The 20,070-nt window shown below is 47.8% G+C and overlaps 1 protein-coding gene across 1 annotated transcript in view; it reads right to left on the reverse strand.

Moving 5' to 3' along the window:
• CACNA1H (calcium channel, voltage-dependent, T type, alpha 1H subunit) overlaps nt 1-20,070 on the reverse strand; it is a 252,953-nt gene that overhangs the window by 72,481 nt on the left and 160,402 nt on the right. The window contains exons 7-9 of the mRNA XM_009888554.1: nt 16,974-17,066; nt 14,246-15,035; nt 9,753-10,165 (exon numbers count right to left, since the gene is read on the reverse strand). Of these exons, the coding sequence (XP_009886856.1) occupies nt 9,753-10,165; nt 14,246-15,035; nt 16,974-17,066 (1,296 nt within the window). The remainder of the gene's footprint in view (nt 1-9,752; nt 10,166-14,245; nt 15,036-16,973; nt 17,067-20,070) is intronic.

Here is a 20,070-nt window from a genome sequence, read left to right on the forward strand (position 1 = left end):
AGGGAAAGAAGAGTAGGGAACAAGAAGAGGCACAGGAAAGCTCTTTTGGATATCTAACTGTTCTGGTGGGTTATGTTGTCCTCAGAGGAGGTGGGGAGGCGTCCCCCCACTCACCTCTGGCTCTAGGGGCTTTCAGAGGCATTCGCGTCTCCTAATAGTCCTCGGCATAAACTGGGATTTCTGGCATTTAATCCCACTGCACTTCCACGCTCTGCAGTTCAGTCGCTCTGCAGTTCAGTCCCTTGTACTCTGGCACACATATCGGCTGATACCTGCCAGCACTCCAACGTACCATATTAGTAGTTCTGCTTTAAAGACATTCAAGATGCTGATCTCTTATTTTGGCAGCTTCAAGAGACCTTAGCACAAGTGAGAGATCTTCTGCAATATGGCCCCCATAACACAGGCCATTTGCAAGGAGATAATTGCCCAGCAACCCACGCTGCTTTCAGACTCTCTGGCTGAAACTAATTTACACAAATGACTTTAAACTGTTTGCACTCCCAGGCAGCAGCGACTGGGGGATGAACAATGCTGACGAGGTTGATGTTTTGCCTCTGAACCCTCCACGAACAAAAGGAAAACTCCGATTCTTTGCCATATTAAGCAGCTCCCTGGGGTTCGATTTATTTCCTCTTATTGATTGGATTTGGGGCAGGTTGGAGCTCTGAAGTTTCTGCCCAGACTCTGGATAGCTCTGAGAGCAAGGTGTAGCTGGGGAACACAGAGCCACGGCTTTGTTCCCCTGGTCCCATCATCAAAGCTCCAGGTAGAGTTCCTAGGAGCAGGCAGCGCGCTCTGGCTTCATAAACCACCTCAAGCCAAACTAACTTTAAAGCACAGACAAGTCCATGTATAGTCATGTCGAGAGTCAGAGAACTACAGGATCCGTCTGTCTGCAGCAAAGTCAATTCCCTTTGGAGTATATAAAATAAATAAAACACTTCTCTTTCTGCTGCTTTCTCTGGGGGCACTATAGTAAGAAGGTTTGGATTTGTCTGTGCGTGGGACAAGGGCAGGACAGGGAGGCAGGAGGTATTAATTTGTACAGGCATCAGGCAGGAGAGTAAACTCCTGAGAAATGCCTTCAACTGGGGAAAAGAAGGCAAGTGGTCTTCCTGCCCCATCCTCCTTGGTGGCAGGCTCCCTGCTCTAGCAAGCTTTACCAGTGATGCTACAAGGCCTGTGCACAGAGTGTTTTTCCCAAATTGGGAGTCAGGCTGTCTTTAAGGCTGTAAACCAGACAGAGCAAACAAAAATAGAGCTTTAAAAGAATGCACGCAGGCATGCCAAATCTCCCTCCTTTTCAAGTAAGAGTCTCACTCCTTTCAGATGCAGCTTTGTCCCCCCACCTCTCAAAAGCATTTATAAAAAAAGCATCCTGGTCTTGTAACAAAAGATCCAGAAGGAGGTTTCAAGGAGACAGCTAAAGCTTCATTCATAATTCTGGAAAATCTCACTGTCCCAGCTGGAAAACCCTGGTTAAAAGCTGAGGAAAATTCATGACCCAGGTTGACAGCAGCAGTAAACATACCTGTTTCTTTCCTTGCAGTGATTCTTCTCCTCTGGTGTAAGGAGCTAGATTGCTACCCCAAGCATCTTTAATCCTCTGCCTGCCAACGGGGACAGTCGGCTCTGCCTCTCACCACTGAGGTACCCAGAGAAGGGGGTGCACAGGACGCCTTAGCAATACCACTGAATCTGCACCCAGAGCTCACAAACTAAGTTGCCATTGTTTTGTATGTACTGCCAAATACTAACCCCACTTTGCTCTTAGGTGTGGCCTGATGGTCTTCTCTATGCCTTCCTAACATTTTTCTCAGTTAAATCTATTTTCAAGCCTTTCTGTATTTTCCAGGTCTGCATAGAAAGCAATCATCCACAGGTAGTGTCTGGAATTACCCCAAAGTATTAATTTAAAGAGGACTATTTCCTTTGCCTCCTAATAGTTAGGAACCACCAATCTATAGGCACCATTAGTCCATGGCACAGCACCATCATGTACCGCCCTCCCCATCCTCTTATCTGCATATCCCCGTGTGTTACAATCCTGTTGCATTTGGTTTGAACTTGGGCTGTAAACTCAGAGTCTACCTGCAACCTCCAGGCACAAAAACTGGTGCCGGGAGAGGTACAGTGCTCTGTTCCCATTTCCACTGTTATTATTACTTATAATAACATCTAGCAGGCCCTGCCCAGGAGCCCCACATGGTGGGATGATGTACACGGAACAAAATGCAATCCTTGTGTCTTGTGGAACAAAAAATCCAAGACGACAAAAGATGGATGCAGACAGACTGAGACTGTGTAAGGAAACAAAGAGACAGCCTCGGCTAACACGGGAGGTGGTGTTCCTGGTAGACCAGCAGTTGCATCGTCCCCCAGAGCGCCTCAGACAATCCAAGCCACTCCTTGCTTCCCGCCACTCCAGGGCACGTTCCTCTCCAAGCTTTGCCAAAGATGCCTAAGCACGTTTTCCTGCCCCCATCAGTTGGTTTGGCTGTCTCAGACTTTTGCGTTTCCTCCTCTGCTGTTCTCTGCTAACCCTGCTTGTGTCCCTGCAGCTCAGCTGCCTTTCATGGAGGCAGCTGGAAGGATGGCAAGCTGCTGCCACGTGCAGTACCAAAGCCACGTGGGCTGCTCGGAGGGACCTGACTTGGGCTTTGCATGTTGCCCAGAGGCACCATGATCTCTCTGGAGCTGCTGATCACAGCTGCCACAAACCAGACGCTCCAGCTCTTCCTCAAACTTGTATCTTCTTGTCGCTCAGGCAAGAGACTACCAGGTTCGCCTGCTTTGGAGCGTGGAGTGTGCTCACTCCAAGGCCTGCTTACCTGATCAAAGCCAACCTCCCTCTCACCAAACCCACTCCCAGATGAAAAGCATTCAGCCGACAGCCAGCAGGAAGGCACAGGCTCCACGCAATGCCACGCTCTTTGTTCGTGAAAGCCACCTTCTTCATTACAGGCCCTCTCTCGTCGCAGTTTCCCTTTGCAGAAAGCAAACACCCCGCTGCCCAGCTGTGTCAAGCCTCCCCGCCTTGGAGCACATTAGAGCCATTGTCAGCATAACATTTGAAGCCGGCCGCCCATGGCTGTGATTTACGCACATTTTTGTGATGAAATGCAGCTGGCAAGTGCACTCTGCTTTCATTCTTGGGGCTATATTACACTTGGTTTATTTTACCTGTCAGTTGAAATGCAAACAATCTGTCTACATTCTATATATAACCACCCATTGCCATCATGTATGTTTATGAAGCACAGGCGTTTCATGGACTCAGTCTCGGAAGCCTTGGAGGGCACCGCGGCTGTCTCAGCTGACTCGCTGCATGCCCCAGATGGAAGAAACACATCTGGTGGGTCCCACACATTGTAGCTACACGGCATGGGGCTGTTACTGGCGCTGTGCAGATCTCCAGTCTCCACGCAACAGCTTATGCTGGGAAGCATGTTACTATCACCTGCTTAAGAAGTCTGTCATCTTGGCAGAGAGCAGATGTGATTTATATGGCCAATCCCTCACCACAGAGAACAACTAATGGTGTAAGTGAGGGGAAGGAACTGAACCATTGGTGGTGGTAAAACGTGCCTACAGTTCCACAGGGAATAGCCTAATATTATTCCCTAGACTAATGAGCACATCTATAGGAACCAGATCAGACTGCAAACTCCACTCGCCATGACTAGCTCTGTTGTTCTCCTCACTCTCCCCTGACTGCTCAGTATGTCAGCACTCGAATGAGTTATTACACTCAGTTTCTGCATTGGAGAGGTGCTGTTCCTGTCTGGTAGGAGGCAGAGGAATGGACAGATCTCTAGTATGCTTTCCCTTATATAGTAAAAAAAAATATACCAAGAACATACAATCCAGCAGAAGGAAAGCAGAGCAGTGGAGTCAGTTCAATTAGAGAAGAGAGTAAGAAAGAGAGAAGGCTCCATGAACACCACTCACGGTAGACACCCCGTGGAAGGACATGATTTACACCCTTTGCTGTGAAAGCTCCTAAGGTCCAGCAGACAGGGATCTAGCCCTGAGTCAGGACACCTGGGTTTTAACTGTGAATATTTGCCATCAGTTCATGCTATCTTGCCTCTGACCCTTGATTCCCTCTAACATGGGAATGACACCTTGCCAGGTGTATACGCGCCACATATGAGCTGCTGCTGGCTCTTATCAGAAGCCTTGCAGCCTGAACTTTGCAGAGGGGATCCCCAGACTGTTACCAGGTTTGTTAAAGTCCTGACAGAGTGGCTGTCTGCAAAAAGGGGGCCTGGATAAAGGTGGTTTGGAGACCACTACAAAGGTGGTATGATCTTGTGGCACAAAAGAGGATGGGAAACACCTCTCTTCCCCAAGGTCTCCACACAAAGCCCTTCTCTTCCCTCCCCAAAAGCGGGGACAGAATTCAAATTATCACGAGGTGTTTGTTGAATGAGTCAAATTTCTGTTGCTCTACTCAGAAGACCCAGCACATGTTCTCAACCAACAAGGTTCCCTACCAAACCGGCACACGGGGAAAGCTGTCCACCCCAGGTTTACTGCTGGGACCTCGGAGAGGGAGCAGGGAGGGACAGCTTGGTATGCAGCTGACAAAGCCCAAACACATAAAACAAAGGACTACTAAGTGCAGAATGAGTCTCACATCATTTATGCAATAAGCTCAAACACAATGGGCTGAATTTTCACACCCTGGGCTGGGGGAATCTGTTTGCTTCAAGTCCAGCAAGTGTGCGAGTTCTTAAAATTGGATCATGCAAAAAGTTGGAAGGGTGAACAAGTTTTGCTAGCTGAAGGTGAGAATCTCAGATCAGGATAATATTTTATTGACTCACAACTCGAAAGGAATTTAAGCAATTTGCTTCAAACACTGCTGAAAGATTCTCCTCTGCTTTCTGAGTAAGTGCTGAGCTTCCCAGGCCAAACCAATTTTTCAAGCCAAACCAATTTTTCAAGCCAAAATTGACAAATGCTAAAATAGAACGTCACTAGAGAAGCTAGTTGCTACCTTAAATCACACAGAATTACTTTTAGTCCAGAATAATAAAAAGCGCTACTCAAAACCAATACTTCTCTTGGACTGATAAGCAATGGACCACTGGGTGCCCACCAAGGTCAGCTCCAACCTTCTCCTAAGACAGCTGCTCTGAACGAAACATGCCATGGAAGAGGGATCAGAAAAGCAATTAAAAGCTCTTTGAACAGCAATGCTTGGAACAAATACTAATTTGTACGTCTCTTCTGAGAAGTGAATATAAAATAGCATTTCTAGTGCCATTTGATGTAAATTGAGCCTTTTATGTGGAATCATTACAAGTATCAACAGCTACTTCTGCAAATTCCTCTGGGAAGCCAAGTGGGGGTCTCTCCTCACAACTTAAACCAGAGTTCCTCAGGGATGAATTCAGAGCTCACCCTTCTGCAGGGATAATGCCAGCATCTCTCTTGGATAAATAAGCAGGACTTTGCCCTTCTACTGGACAATCGGGGAGCTGGGAATCGAGGCAGACCGAAGAAGTTGCAATTACTTCTTCAGACCAGTCAGTGAAGCACACACAGGAGCTGACTCTGGGACAAAAAGGTATCAGTGGCAGAGAGGCACCTGGAAACACAGCTCCTGGAACAGTAACTGCCTGTGCCAGGCATCTCTCCCCACTGCCCCAAAGGCACAGCAGAGGTCATGCTTTTGGAGTGCACTGCTCCTGCTTGGTTGCTGCAGTGCCACGGCACGTTCTCAGATACTCTGGAGAATCGTCAGCTGCAATGAATGCATAACAAAATCATCCAATGTATTGAAATTGCCTGGAAGATTAATGCAAGGATTGCCTTCTTCTTTGTACTTGGCTTTCCTTATCTGTGGGAGTGCTTACTTGTGCCGGAGATAGACAAATAAATAAATAAAGCACAAGGTGGGGGAGGGGGGGGAGGGAAGGAACTCCAAACCAGCCAATTAACCTTTGAAATACAAGTTGTGCTGCTGCTAACTAACAGCATCCTGTAACCTCCTAATTACCAGCCATGTACAACGTGGCAGTTGGGAGGCAGAGCCGGCTGTTAACCCTGCGGATGCGCTGTGCGGGAGGATCCAATTGCTGCTAATGACTGAAGTCCCCAAGAAACTCACTTCCCATCATCAGCTGCCTCCTGCTACCCGGATCTCCTGCCGCAAACCGGCTGTGCTGCCATGAAATCTTCAATCTGCCTCTGAAAAGAACAGGACTGCTAAAGGACAGCTCTGTGCAAAGCAGTTCCAGCATCTCCTCATCTTTCCCGTGAGTCAGATAGCTGCTACAGCGGTCATGCCCTTAGCCACAGGACAGGATCCTTGCCTTAAAGGATATTACATGGGCTACATGCATTAAATGGGGTGGTGCCAGCTATGATAGCCAAAAGCAGCCAGAGTAACTGTGTGAGCAGAGTGCTGTGAGCTTCAAATTTCCATAAAAACACATATTGAAGCCTTGAGGGGATTTGGGTATGGACAGATCTCTCTCATTCATCTGGAGGTAGCATCCAGGAGTGCAGCAGTACAGACACAGAACACCTTCCTGTCTTGTCAAAGGGTGCTCCCAAAATGCTGCTATGGCACACAAGCCCCCTTGCCCTGCGGCTACAATAAGGGCCATCAGTAAAGCCCACCGGGTTTTGCCTCCAGCCTGGCACCTTGCAACCTCTATCTCCTCATCCAGATGATACGGACAATAATGCTCGATTGCCTCAAGAGGGCTCCGTGAGACTTCTCTGCAGAGTGCTGCTATGTCTCGGGATAAAAGGCCAGATAACACACCAAGGACTAGTACTGCTCTATCTTCCATGCCATATGTTGTCCAGTACTCTCCACCGCTCCCACACACACAGAGGATTGATGCCTTGGCTTTGAATAGCACTCTGAAATAAAAACCTATATAGTGTGCCCATCTATTTGCAAAGCCACTGATGACTATGAAGTCTGAGAAGCCGGAAAAGAAAAGCAAACAGCCATTAATATTTTTTTATAAAAGGGATTGAGCATTTCCTTCAGACAATGAGGTCTGGGGAGGGCTTCCCTGTGGCTGCTGCACTGATTGCAGCCCAGTGTGAGAAAACCAGTCAATGGCTGGAAACAAGTGGCAAGAGTCAAGACCAGGGAACCTGCTTAAGCTGTTCCACCCAGAGTAAATGTCTCCATGGTAGGTGGTGTTCTGCAGGGCTTGAGGGTCCAGGAGTCCGCTGCCCATGCTGCTGTCAGCAGACACAGAGCACAGGAGGCCTTCCCAACTTGAGCTCTCTGGGTAACGCCAAACAGCTCGGGGGGAGCACGGAAAGCAGAGGAGAGCCACAGAGTAACTATCCTTGTAGGCAGCTCCTAAATCCTTGTGACTTGGGCAACAGCCTCCAGGTTTGCCCTTGGGAGGATGGAGAAGGAGACCATGGCAACACCCACACCTGGTTAACAGCCAGGGGAAGGCTCACACCTTCTCGCCTTGTAATACCTGCTGTGAGCAGAGGTGCAGAGTGACTTGGCAGCATCCATCACTCAGTAACCAGAAAGCTGTGATTAAACTGTTTTTCCTGGCAAGAATCATGGCATACCCAAAACGAGCCATTCTCACCTCCCCTCTGTCCCAACACCACGCTGTGGGTTTGTGACAACTTCGCTCAGGCATCTCCTCCTTATCTCCACACAAAGCCAGGCCCCAACCCCAAGTGTTGCAGCCAATTCTCACACGAGGAGGGCTGCGGGTTCTGAAATCACCCTGCTTTGCTCACAGAAGCCCCAAACTTCCATGCCAAACAGTCTGAGAGCCTAGAGCCATTTTCTATTGCTTTCGGATCGTGTCTCAGCCTCTGGCAATGCCCTGGAGGTCATTCTGTTGACAGTAGAGTGCTTGGGCGAGGTGTTTCGAAGCTGGGTTCTGACAGCTCCACGGCTCGTTAGCCCCACTGCGTACCAGCAACACTTTGCAGTCAGGCACGTGGAGAAACTTTTACAGGTTTCACTTCAAAATTCCTCTCTTTTTATTGGGCCCACACTGGGCAGTGCCTGTGAGCAAAGCTGGCGGGAGTCTGATGCTCTGTAGCCAAAAACTTCAGAATCTTTATTGCCATTGACTTTGCGATGGTTTAAAGCAAATCTTTTACAAGGTAAAATCCAATATAAACCTGCCGGCTACAGTTTTCCTTTGTTAGCAGCAAGGATGTAATTATCACAATTTACTTTTATACGACTGATTGTGGACAGACTCCATGCGATCCCTGGGCTTTCTCACTGCAGCCTGCCTAAGGTTTTCCCCCAGCACCCATCACGGCAATATCCAAGGACTGACAAAGCTGTATCCGCCTGACAAAAGAGTATCCATGCAGAAACGCAGCCGCCGCGAGGAATGAATGGTCTATTCAAAGGCAACTGACAAGGTGTATTTCCTAATTTTAAAACTTGTTGTGGAACCACTAACCAGACAGAAAGCTGACAGTGACAGCTATTTCCTTGTTGAGTTTGGACGCTCTCTGCTGTAAGTGTGAACTAATTTACTGTTGCATGGCTGAGGTTCCTATGTTTTAGCTGAGTACTTGCTTTTCTGAAAGAAAATATGCCTCAGATATCATAGAACATAGGGGTTTAAAGCACACAAGTGGAAAAAAAAATAAAGTAGCAGCACTCTGGAGGATTGTTTGCCGTGGTCCTGAGCAGGACCTAATCCTGGGCAACGACAGAGAAGAAAATGCAGAGCCTTTGGATGTACTATGATGCTCTGTCTGCCTTTTCTCCTCACTCCTGAGCAGACAGACTGAGGCAGAGAGGAGGAACAGCTCTACAAATAACCTTGACCTGGTCCTGATCCTGTGGTGGAGATTCTGGGGGAGCACTGAATGAACCTTTGACCATCCACCTCACAGACAATCTGTATGAGGACCTCCTGACCTTGCTGGGAAGCGTTTCCTGCACCTGGTACAGAGGCAGCATGCAAAATTCCAGAGCACGTCTTGAAAAAACAGTTGAAAGTAAGCAGTTTTTCCAAAAACAGAAAAGCCCAGGAAAGCATAGCTTTCCCTAGAGTGACCAACTGGAGACACTCAGATGACTCATGGCCCTCTCCCATTGCACAGCCCCTCGAGCTCCCATCAGCCAACAACAAGGACAAGCTGTCCTCAGCTGCCAGCACTGCGTTCTGCCACCACCATGTTCAGAGTGGCAACAGTACGATTTCTCTTTTCTCCCTCCAAACACTTAAAAGACAGACCTACTTGCACCCTATAATATCAAATTAAAGGTTTTGGAGCCTTCAGGGAGAAACTTTGTTTTTTCCTTTGTTGCTTTTAGCATCGCCTGACAGTTTAAGTCTTTATTTACAGGGCCATATCAAAGAAGAAACTTCTGTGTGGGTTATTTACACTGCAAGAGCCACTGTGCATCACCACCATCAGACCAAAGGGGTATTTCCACCAGAACGGTTCTCACCTATGAGTAATTCACAGCAAACAACTTGAGCAGTCAGGCTCTGAGCCGATGTGTCCTAACACACACATTTAAACTCTCCACACCTCAGCAGCACTGTCAGCCACCTTCCAGGCTTTTCGCACACAGAAAGATGCTCCTGCTCATCACACGTCCGCAGGATCAGGCCCTCGGTCCCATTTGGTGCTACCAACCCGCATGAAAACTGCTTGGTCCTCCTCTGGCAAGGCTCTGACAGAGTCACCGCAACACACCGTGCCATGAGCACCTGCAACCACAAAACCTCAGGGCTCTTCAAGGCCAGTCCCGCACTCACCTGCTCGTGGTACTCAATGCCCATGCTCAGCGTGTTGATGAGAATGGCGATCATAATCCCCCGGTTGAAATATTTGCTCTCCACGATCCTCTTCAGCTTGCTGCCGAAAGCTTTCCACAGGCGGGTGACCTTGTTCCTCTCCTTGGGTTTCTTCTTCTTCTTCCTCCTCCTGCCCCGCTGCTGCTGGAGCTGGTCTCTGTGGTCGCCGTGCCGCAGGTCCTGGGTGAACTCGTAGACGCCGTTGCTGTCGGAGTCGCAGCTGTCGGACTCGCTGAAGGCGAACTCGGGGTCCTCCAGGAGGCTGGCGCAGAAGGGACAGTCCTGCAGCTCGCAGGTCAGCGTGCCGCCCGGCGGGCTGGGCAGCGGGCAGGCCGCGCTCAGCCCTGACAGCCGGCTGGGCGTCCGCCGCAGACCTGCAAGGGGAGAGGCACAGCGTGAGGCCCCCTCACACCTTCAACATGGCGGACAGCCCCCCATCCCAGCTCAGGCAGCGCTGGGTCTGCTCAGGGCAGGGCAGCTCCTGCCACATCCTCAAATGTAATACCCTAATACAGCCTTCTAGCCATCCATCTTACACAGCGGCGCTCGCTTTGCCCCATTTTTCCCCTCTGTTCCCCTCTCCCCAAGGCCCACCCTCCAGCCCCCTCCATAGATGCGGCGTCCAGGGGCCTCTCTCCACACAACATGGCAGGCATTTTGTGTTCTGCTGCTGGGAGAAGACTGACCGGCACACCTCTCACTTTCAATTATTTTTGATTAGATCTGACCAGGCTAACATCATTAGCGGTGATCTGAGCCCTATCAAGCTGCTACACCCAATTTAGATAGGGCTTCCATTTAGCTAATAATGAGGAGGGAGTGGGAGAACTGAACCAAAGGTGGCTACCACGGATCATGGCTCGGAGACTCACGTAGTCCCTTCAGTCTCCTTCATCCCTCCTTCAGCCTTTAATAAAGCTCAGGTGAATTCTTTGCTTGAGGCACAGGACTGAGTGTTCAGGGTGTTTTAAAATCAAACACGTTGCCACATGTTTTGTGGTGTGAGGAGAAATGCCGGCTGCCCTCACAGAGCCCGGGTACAGAGATGACACGGACAAGCGTAACAAGGATGATTCGGGTGGAACAGGAACCAGATTTTGTTTCCTCTTATTTAGAAACTAAATTCCTATTTTTCTTATATTTAGGAATCAGGTATTAGTGGTAGAAAAAACCCAACAGGAATGCAATAGTGCAAGCATGGGATCCTTCCTATAAAATGCCATTCAAGCATCAATGAAAACTTTCCTTGAGGCTCAGGGAAATAAGGTGAGGGGACAGTTTTCCTCTGTAACACGTCCCTGACTGGAGGGTGGATGGGGACACTTGGATAGGTTTTGGGGAGACCAAGCAAAAGGCAGTGGCTGCTTCTGGCACTGGGCCCAGGAGGTTGGAGCTCACCCAGCAGTAATGCTGCTGATTTCAGCTACTCCTGGTTGACACTTGAGGACGTCTTTAAAGAGAAGGCAGCACCGAACGAAATAAAGCACCCCATTTGCTTGAAAACTGGGTTGTGACAAGAGCCAAAATATACTTTACTTGCCTGAATGTCACTCAGATATCACTGGCCTTCAAAACAGCCTTGCAGGAGAGGACTGTTCTCCTCCTGGTCATTACGTCAAAGACACCAGGAGGATCAGAAATATTTGCCCCCTTACTCAACCCGCAAGCAGCATCACTGCATGCTAGCGCGGCGTTTCTGATCGGGATCGGTCTGACGAGAAAAGACTGCAGTGTGGCCACAGTAGCGCAGACAGCAGAGGCAGTGGGCTTGCCAGACGTCCTTAATGCTATCAAAGTGTTAAAAATTATATGAAAAACACTGGCGCCACAGATGTCTTCAAAATACCAGAGTCTCCTTGGCTGCCTGCTAAAATAACCTCACAGCATTGCAGGGCACGAGAACACGGAGGAACAGGCTGTACTTTATGCTGTTCAATTCCACAACAAAAGAAGGGAAGAGAATACTCTCTCCCACAATTGCATCTTTCCCAGCAGACACCAACCTTGTTTCCAGCTGGGGCTGCGAGTGCCCTGGCTGCTAATGCCTCCTTAATGCTCTCAATTATCACTTGTGTGCTCTCCTTGCACAAGTCTTGCAGAGTCTGCTTGTTGACTTATAAGAGTGGAGAGAGAATCAAGTGAAATAGCTCTTCGTTTGCCCAAAGAGGCTGAGGCCAGAAGGGCTGGGCGAGCTTGTGAGCCCACCTCACCTTCCCTGCCGAGCACAGACTAGGGATTTAACGTGGCTCCTTTGCCAATTTTAGGCTGGGATGGAGAAAAATGACTTGGGAGCTGTGCCTGGCAAAGCTACACCCTCAGGAGCTAGCTTGTTTGGCACTTAAAGGTCCTTCTGAAACCTGGAAGACACATCCATCATCCCTGCTGTATCTTCATACAGCATGGCTGTGGTGCAGAAGTGAATCCGACTTAGCCCTGTTGGTGTGGCAGGAGGGGCTGTGGAAGGAGTGGGAATGAAGGCCTGGAAAGAGCCGGAGCCATGGAGGAAAAGAGCTGGACACTGAAATTGTGGGACAGAACCTCCAGATGGACCCGGCTGACTTGCTTCCCTTCCCAGCCCCTGTGCTCCTCAGGGTGCCAGATAAGCTGCCGCGCACCAGCCAAGAGCTGCGGCATCTGCCCTCTTCCCCTAGATATGACCACACTACTGAAAGAGACAAAACAATTTCAGGATATTGTTTAAAGCATTTTGGCATCCTCTGGGCTGAAATGCCTGTGTAAAAAGAGGATACTATAATTGCATTATTAATAGCAACTCCATCTAACCTCCAGCTTTCGAAGAACCACCACAGGCTACGTGAAAATCTCCTAAGTCATTGAAGTGGCCCCGGGATGTCACAGTTGGGACTGATATCTGGGGCTTTCTTCTCCTGAAGAAGACCCCAGCAGCAGATCCCCTTGCAAGCACGAAGAACCAAGCCTCTGCCTTCCAAGCAGCAGCTCTCCTCCTCATTCTTGCTTTCCCCATTCCAGACTTCTCTGCAGCCTGGGCTTTTATCTCAAGGTAAATACACATTCTCATAATAACCTTCATTAACTTGCATAGTTAAAGATGTACCAGTGATTCATATAAAGCCCTCGCTTAACAACGGAAGAACGTTGCAGCTAACCTTGCCCTCTTCTGCCCCCCTGCTACGCTCCCAAGCATACAGAAATGTACACCGAATGCAATTTCTACAAACAACCCACTTTACCCTTTTGTATGGTTGCTTAAAAAAACCCAAACTAACACAGACAAGCCACCCAACCTATTTGGCAAGCAACCTTTACCGTGACCCCTCCCCCCAAGCTAGGCTTGGTATTTTTTCAGCACATACATCACTAGGATAAACATTTGTGTCCATGCACACACAGATAAACAGTTTTGGAAAACACAGGCATTGAAAAAGACAGATGACGAGTTTGGCTTAAAGAGATTAAAAAATAGAAGCTACATCTTTTTGAATTTTTCTGTTTGAGGGCTTAAGACTATTTTTCAGCCTTTAGCTCCAGCCACAAGGTCTGGAAACATTTTGCAAAATAGAAACCCAAGTGTTGCATGCAATGACTACTCCAGCAGTGGGTGATTTATACCTAAAGGGAGATAAAACTACACTAACCAGCAATGCTGGTGTGGCTGCAGTCTATACAGATAGGGATGGGACAGAGGTAGAAAAGAGTCCCCAAGATGTTCCTCAATCATTCAGACCGAATGGAGCTCCAAATCTGCAGAAACACTCAGTGCTGCATTTCTTCTGCACACGGGGAAAGACAAGAGGGAAAGCCTGAGACCTGTAGCTCCTACCCTCACATGCATCTTCCGAGGACTAGCACAGAGGAAGACTCTGAAGTGGCCACGGGCCTTCCTCCAAACCTTCTGCTCCTTCTTGCCAAAAAGAAATTCAGGGGTTAAGGGTCCTGTCAGAGCAGAACTAGGGGTTTCTATAAGTGTCTGTTTTGAGTTCTTTCAGTGCCTCCCTGTTTTAAACTTCTTACGTTTCCTACATTTTATGCTTCTCCACCAGCTTCCACCTGCTCTACAGTAGTTGGGGCTGCAGCCAGCAGGTCCATCATTCACCACAGATGTAATTCCAGGGACTGCACAGATCTGTTCTTGGGTGGGAACAGAGGGAGAACCTCCAGAATATCATTAACCACATGAGAGGAGCTCAAAAACACATGCCGTATAATCACAGGAAAGAGGTCTCCAGCAGTGGCCTGAACTCACTGCCTGGACTATCCTGCATCTTTACCCAATGACTGCAAATACAAGGGTAGAAGGAACAGAGCTCTCAGTCCCTCAACCTGTCCTACTTTGGGCTTCAGCGCTCAGTTCAAATAGCATTCACAAAACAGTCTCCATCTTCAGCACCCTACATGGCTATCATTAACTCTTGAGCAATTTGCCCTTTGCTCAGTTTTCCTAAGCAAAAAAAAATCAACTTGTTTGTCCTTACCATGCTCTCCTACCAGTTGCTGCAGCTTCCCATAAGATTCCGTGCCCATATTTACAGGGCTATTAACCACGGCCACAGGTGAATTGCCGTTCTTCTTTCCTTTGGGAACTGGAACAGAACTGGCTTTGCTAGTTGGAGAAGGCAGGATGGTAGGATAATTCATGTTGCCATGGTTGGAGAGTCCGGCAGTCAGCTTAATGCTTGCAGGGGCATTGGAAGACTTACAGTTCACTTGCGGTCCTTCAACATGACAGTCTGCATGGTAAATGCTGTGCACAGACTCCGAATCTGGAGGAGGAGCGGGGCTCTGCAAGTTGGGTGATGGAGAAGGAAGCATCAATTGGCCTCCAGGTTTCATGACCTTGAGTTCCAGGTCGCAGATCTCAGGGTTGGAGCGTGGCCCCCGAGGGCTCCCATTGCTGATGTGATAGTGGTGGTGGTGGTGGTGATGGTGATGGTGGATGAGGTGGTGTATGGAAGTGATACGCTTTTTGCATCGGTGGCTTTGCCCATTTGTGGTGCTATTTGGGTTAACTTTTTTCCGGCGCTTACTCTGCCAGTTATTGTACAGACGTATTGTCCGCCGTTTCACCTTCCTGAAGATGTGGCAGATGTACTTGAGCAGCTCCTCGTAGCAGCTACCTGGCTCCGAGAAGCTGGCAATTGTGCTGTCGTTGGAGAGATAACGGGCCCGCTGCTCCTGCATCAGCTGGTTCTCCCGCTGCTTTGTTTCAGAAAACTGTGTTGCTATCACAACCAGGCACAAGTTAATCATGAAGAAGGAACCAACCTGGAGAAAACACAGGGAAAAGAATCAGTAGGGACTTTACAAAGCAAGACACTTTATTCACCATCACACACTGCCTGGACTTGAAGTGTGGTTCTTAGAAATCCCAAGATTTCCAAACATGCCAAATCTCAGGGTCTGCTCACCAAATGTTATGTCAACATGTGCCTGAGCTGCTAAATTTGCTCCTAAACCATGTTAAATTATTTTGGCAATGGCAAAGAAAGCTCTTAACAATAGCCTTCACTTTCTTCCCCTCAACAGTGATGACATTTGCTACTAATGCAGGGTGTATGAAACACAGCGTAATCAGTTACCACCACAAAACAGATCAATAGGAAACACCCGGCCAACCCTCAAGGAAAGATGGTCCGAAGTCCAATTTGTGCTATACTGAAACTATCAATTCACACCCTGGCTTAGCGCACCCTCATTTTGAGGAGGACAGTCAGGGTCCATGTATCGGTGACCTTGTACTCTTGCATCTCTCTGACACAGAGAAATGTGTCTCCAGGAGATTCAGTGCTCCTAGAAAGGCCTGATTTATTGTCTATTTGAGTTGATGTGTTCTTGGGTGATACCAGGTTTTCAAAATGAAGTCCTAAGGACAAGAATGTGAAGTGACCTAAGACTACATCCTCCCCTCAGCTGTTGAGTCCACAAACTGTTTTTTCACCACCTGGGTTCATAAATCAGCCAAAGGAAAATGTCACATATTCTCATCAGAGAATCAGTGCCCTTAGGCGTGAAAGGGACTGACGTCAACGAAGTGCCACTGTCTACATGGCCAAACCTCTGTGCTGTGCTCAGTAGGAAACATATGGATTTAATCTGGTCCATTGTTTGGTGAATCCTCAGGGGAAGCCGTTGGGAGATGGTTTGCAGTGCTATTCTCCAGCATGTAATATCAGCCTAGATACTGTTTGAGAAGCATCAAGGGTGCCATTCCCAGCTCCAAGTGACTTGGAGATTAGTCACCTTCTGGCTTTTCTGCAAGGATCCATATGTAGAGAAGAGCTCAAAAGAGCGGACCGTAAATCTCTACTATGTGTGGCCCATTGCTAAAGGCTCAAAAATCACTGGCTTCAGAATGCTATCCATTACTGAGAAACTCTCGCGCTGCTCTGATCCATGCCTTTGCCACTGGTGGTGGGAGCTGTGGTGGTTTGAATTCCCAAGGCCTTTAAAACCACATTGATGAGGATGGGGTTATATACTAAGACTATCCAGCCACAAAAGCACTTTTGCTTCCATCCCATTTCCTGCCTGACATCTACATGGTACTTTTCCCTCTGTTCTCTTCCTAACTTAAATGCATAACTTTTCTACAGATGCAGACCCTGAAGAAGGTTGTGCCCAACGTAAAAAAAAAACAAAACAAAACAAAAATGAACCTTGCTAACACGGGATGGCAGCTTCTGAAGGTAACCTCCAGCACCTCCAGTGAGTAATACTTTGTTTTTAGGAACGACAGCACCTCAGAAAGGTGCACTGCTATTATTACTGTTATTTAAAGGGCTCAGGTGAAGTTCAATAGTTTGAGGGCCCTTCACTGACATGAGGTGTCCTCTGACATATTGAGGAGCCTAAAGGAAGAAAAGCTACAGCCTCTTCTCTTTTTGTTCTGATTAGCAGTTGCTTGGCCAAAGCACAACAGTTAGGACACATCAAGGTGACAAGACCAAGTCTGGGAGAGTAAGAGGGAGGGAAGACCATATGGCTTGACAAACTGTGACTATGCATTACATGTGACACTAAAAAGGACTGTTGTAGCCAATAATCTGTCCCCACAGCCCTAATCATAACCTGCATGATTACGCTTTATGGCGGGAGGAAAGTATCCCACTCTGAACCCTAGCTGGCTCTCCTCTGTGAAAAGCCCAGGGAACAACTTTACCCCACAAGGACAAGGAATGGGAGCATCTCACAGTTCATACTTACTATTATAAGCAATATAAAATATATAAAATTGTAAAAAGAATGTGCATCCATCACATAATACATGATGTCAACCCATCCTTCCAGGGTTATAACCTACAGGAAGACAGAGAAAGAAAGTGTAAGAACAAGAGTCAACCAAAAAGTTAGTAAACATCCATCTTCTGATAGTGCCTGGTATTCATCACTCCACAGCACCTCCCATCATCCATCCACGTAGACCTGCTGTGCTTCTTTTCCCAGTTGGCTTAGGATGGCAGCAGTGTGTGACCAAAGGCCTGAGGTTTCTACAGGAGTCTAGTACAATTAAAATGATAAAACATTACAATAAAGCATCTGAAACACTGCTTCTGAGCCGGCACAAAGAAATCCCAAGGAAGGATTACAAACAAAGCAAACGCCTCTCTGTGCAGAGATCTGGGCTTTTCACCTTAGGCCCCTGGTTTTGTAATGCTACCCATAAAATCCCCAAGTTTTTAAGTTAATTTTGTTTCTGTAAAACTGTTTTCTTTGTGATTCCTACTGGCTCACCCGTGCAACTGCATCACCAGTATCATAGTGGGAAAGCGTCTGAATGGAAGAGAGTTACTTTAATTAAATGTAGAATTGATTTCATACTAGTTTTCGCAATCTTCCTTCCACTAAAAAAGAAGCTGAGGATTTAATTAACACCACACAGGCTGTGTGCAGAGCAAAGCGAATTCTGCCATGTAATTTACACATCTTATTTAGATAAAACATACCAAGCTTCTAGTGCTATCTCGCTACTAGTCCTAGAGCTGAAATTCCAGCACCATTTCCAACAAAATCAAAGCTCCTCTCTGAATTTACTTGCACTGACGCATTCTATTCGCTACGCCTAATGTGAGCCTTGGTGGTCCTAGCATAAACCAAGAATTGCCGCCTGCCTCCAATTTCAGTGGCACCATTCCTGATTTAAACCATGTTTGCAGTGAAGGAACTGTGAATTAGCTTGCTGTGAACAAGAAAAGGATGAAGCCTCGTTGGTGTGAGGACCTCCTGTATGGCGTGTATGGAAAAGCTGATCCATAAAGCACTTGCTGTTGAGGCAGTGAAAAAAAACAACGTACTTGTCACACCTGGAGCATCAGGACAGAACACTTGCAGGGAAGCCAAACATGAATCCTTGCCACTTTTCTCCTGATTTTTTACTCAAGGAGCTGGAAGAAGCTCCTAGATAGGGCTGTTTGGTATATGACCACACCTGCAAGGGGGAGAGCATTGCTGTGCACACAACCATCAGTACTCAGTTTCCCTGAGACCGTCAGAGCACCTTGTGTCAGCTGATGGGTGCTGGAACAGAAACACTACTTACTCTTGATTCCTCTCACCCTAAAGACGAATGTGGCCATGTCTTACCAGCAAGTTTTCAAACCCAATTCCCGCATTGAAGCACGTGTAACTTTACGCCCACCACGCAGCTGGGTGAGAAGCAGCCGGCGCATACAGCTCCACGCTAAACCCAATAAACATGATGTGCCAAGGAGCAGGTAAAAATTGTCCCTGCAGCTGTTTTACTCTGTCAGCATTGCTAAAGACTTTGAGCAATCAGGTCTGATGACATGCTGGCTGTATTTACACCAACTGTACCCACCTCTCCCGTTCCCCGTTACGTGCATTAGATATTCTTTCATATCACATCCTCGCTGCTGGTTAGTGACGTACAGGGATCAGACAGCAATGCTATGCTTCCAGTGGCACGGGTTTAACAAAACCAAAAAGAATGCTTTTGGTCAACATGAACTCCAGAGATCAATTTGTGGTATTCAGCAACAGACACTTTTTTTGTGTGTGTGTGTGGACGCAACTGCCGTTACTCACCGTGGAGCCTGGGAAGGGGTTAAGCTGTCTAGGCAGACACAGGCAGTAATCAGTCTGTTCAGCGGTGTGAAACGGACAAGCAATCAAACTCAACCTGCCCTTTGCAGCCTTTCCTTTAACAGGGTTGAAACATTAATAGTGAGCAAAGTTCTTTTTGGCCGCCTCCCTTGCCTGTATGGGCTGTGCACAGCAGCCGACCGTCTCTTGCACTCCATGCCTGTGTAGGTTCACGGGAAAACTGGAGGGATCAAGTTGGGAGGTGACACAAGGCTAAACCGAATCACTGCCAACTACTTAAGAAACGATCTCCTTTGTGCTGTTCAAAGTTCTCTCCCTTTCTTCCCCTCTATTTGGGTGGGCGTTTCAGAGTCAGGCTGCCACAGCTGGAACGGCAGGTGCTCCGTCCATATACACTCGGGGGTGAAAAATGAACCCAGAGCCTCCAAACATATTGGATACACCTCTTCACCAAATTTGCATTTGGCTGGCAATCCTCAAACAGAATGCATTGAAACGATTAAACAGAGAGCCCTCTCTACGGAAGGAGTTACCTGCGGGCTGCTGTTGGGCTTCTGCAGGCGCTGCCAGCTCCCCACCTGGGAAACAGCCGCTGAGACAAGAGTGAGGGCCAACCAACACTTATAGAGGGATTTTTCTTGCATGCTAGACAGCATTTTCAGCAAGAATCAATCATCACACTGTGTTTCTCCTCTGGAAGGCTGAAAATGCTCATCTGGATCTCAGAATATTTAAGATGTTAATTAGAATTTGCATTATTTACTACTCACTTGTAAAGCAAAGGGACACAGGAGGGATAAACAGACCGCTGGGCTTTTGTTCTCCTGTTTGACATCTTTGTGGATTCATTCTTGGACTCACCACCCAGTATAAATGCAGCAGTACCTAGGGGAAGGATTCCTGAGCTGCCAAGGATTAGAGAGTACTAGCAATCTGTAAGAGAGCGTGCTCACAGACATCTGTCTTCTTTTTTTAATCAAATAGCGCTGGAGAAATGCAGGACAACACACATGCACAGCCACCTGTCTGGACCGAAACAGCGTCTATGATTTTTACAGCCTGATTCTTGCCATGCTGTGGACATCTTTCCTGCTGTCCTTTAAAGTGCTCCGAATGACATTACAAATACATTTTTACGTACTAGAAGATCTCATTGCATGTGCCCAGCAAGGCCTTGCTGCAAATGGGAACCAGACCATTTGAATTTGCCAACAGCTGGTCTATACACCACGAACTAAAC

This window comes from Charadrius vociferus, unplaced genomic scaffold (assembly GCF_000708025.1).
Source record: "Charadrius vociferus isolate BGI_N301 unplaced genomic scaffold, ASM70802v2 scaffold27, whole genome shotgun sequence".
NCBI lineage: Eukaryota > Metazoa > Chordata > Aves > Charadriiformes > Charadriidae > Charadrius > Charadrius vociferus.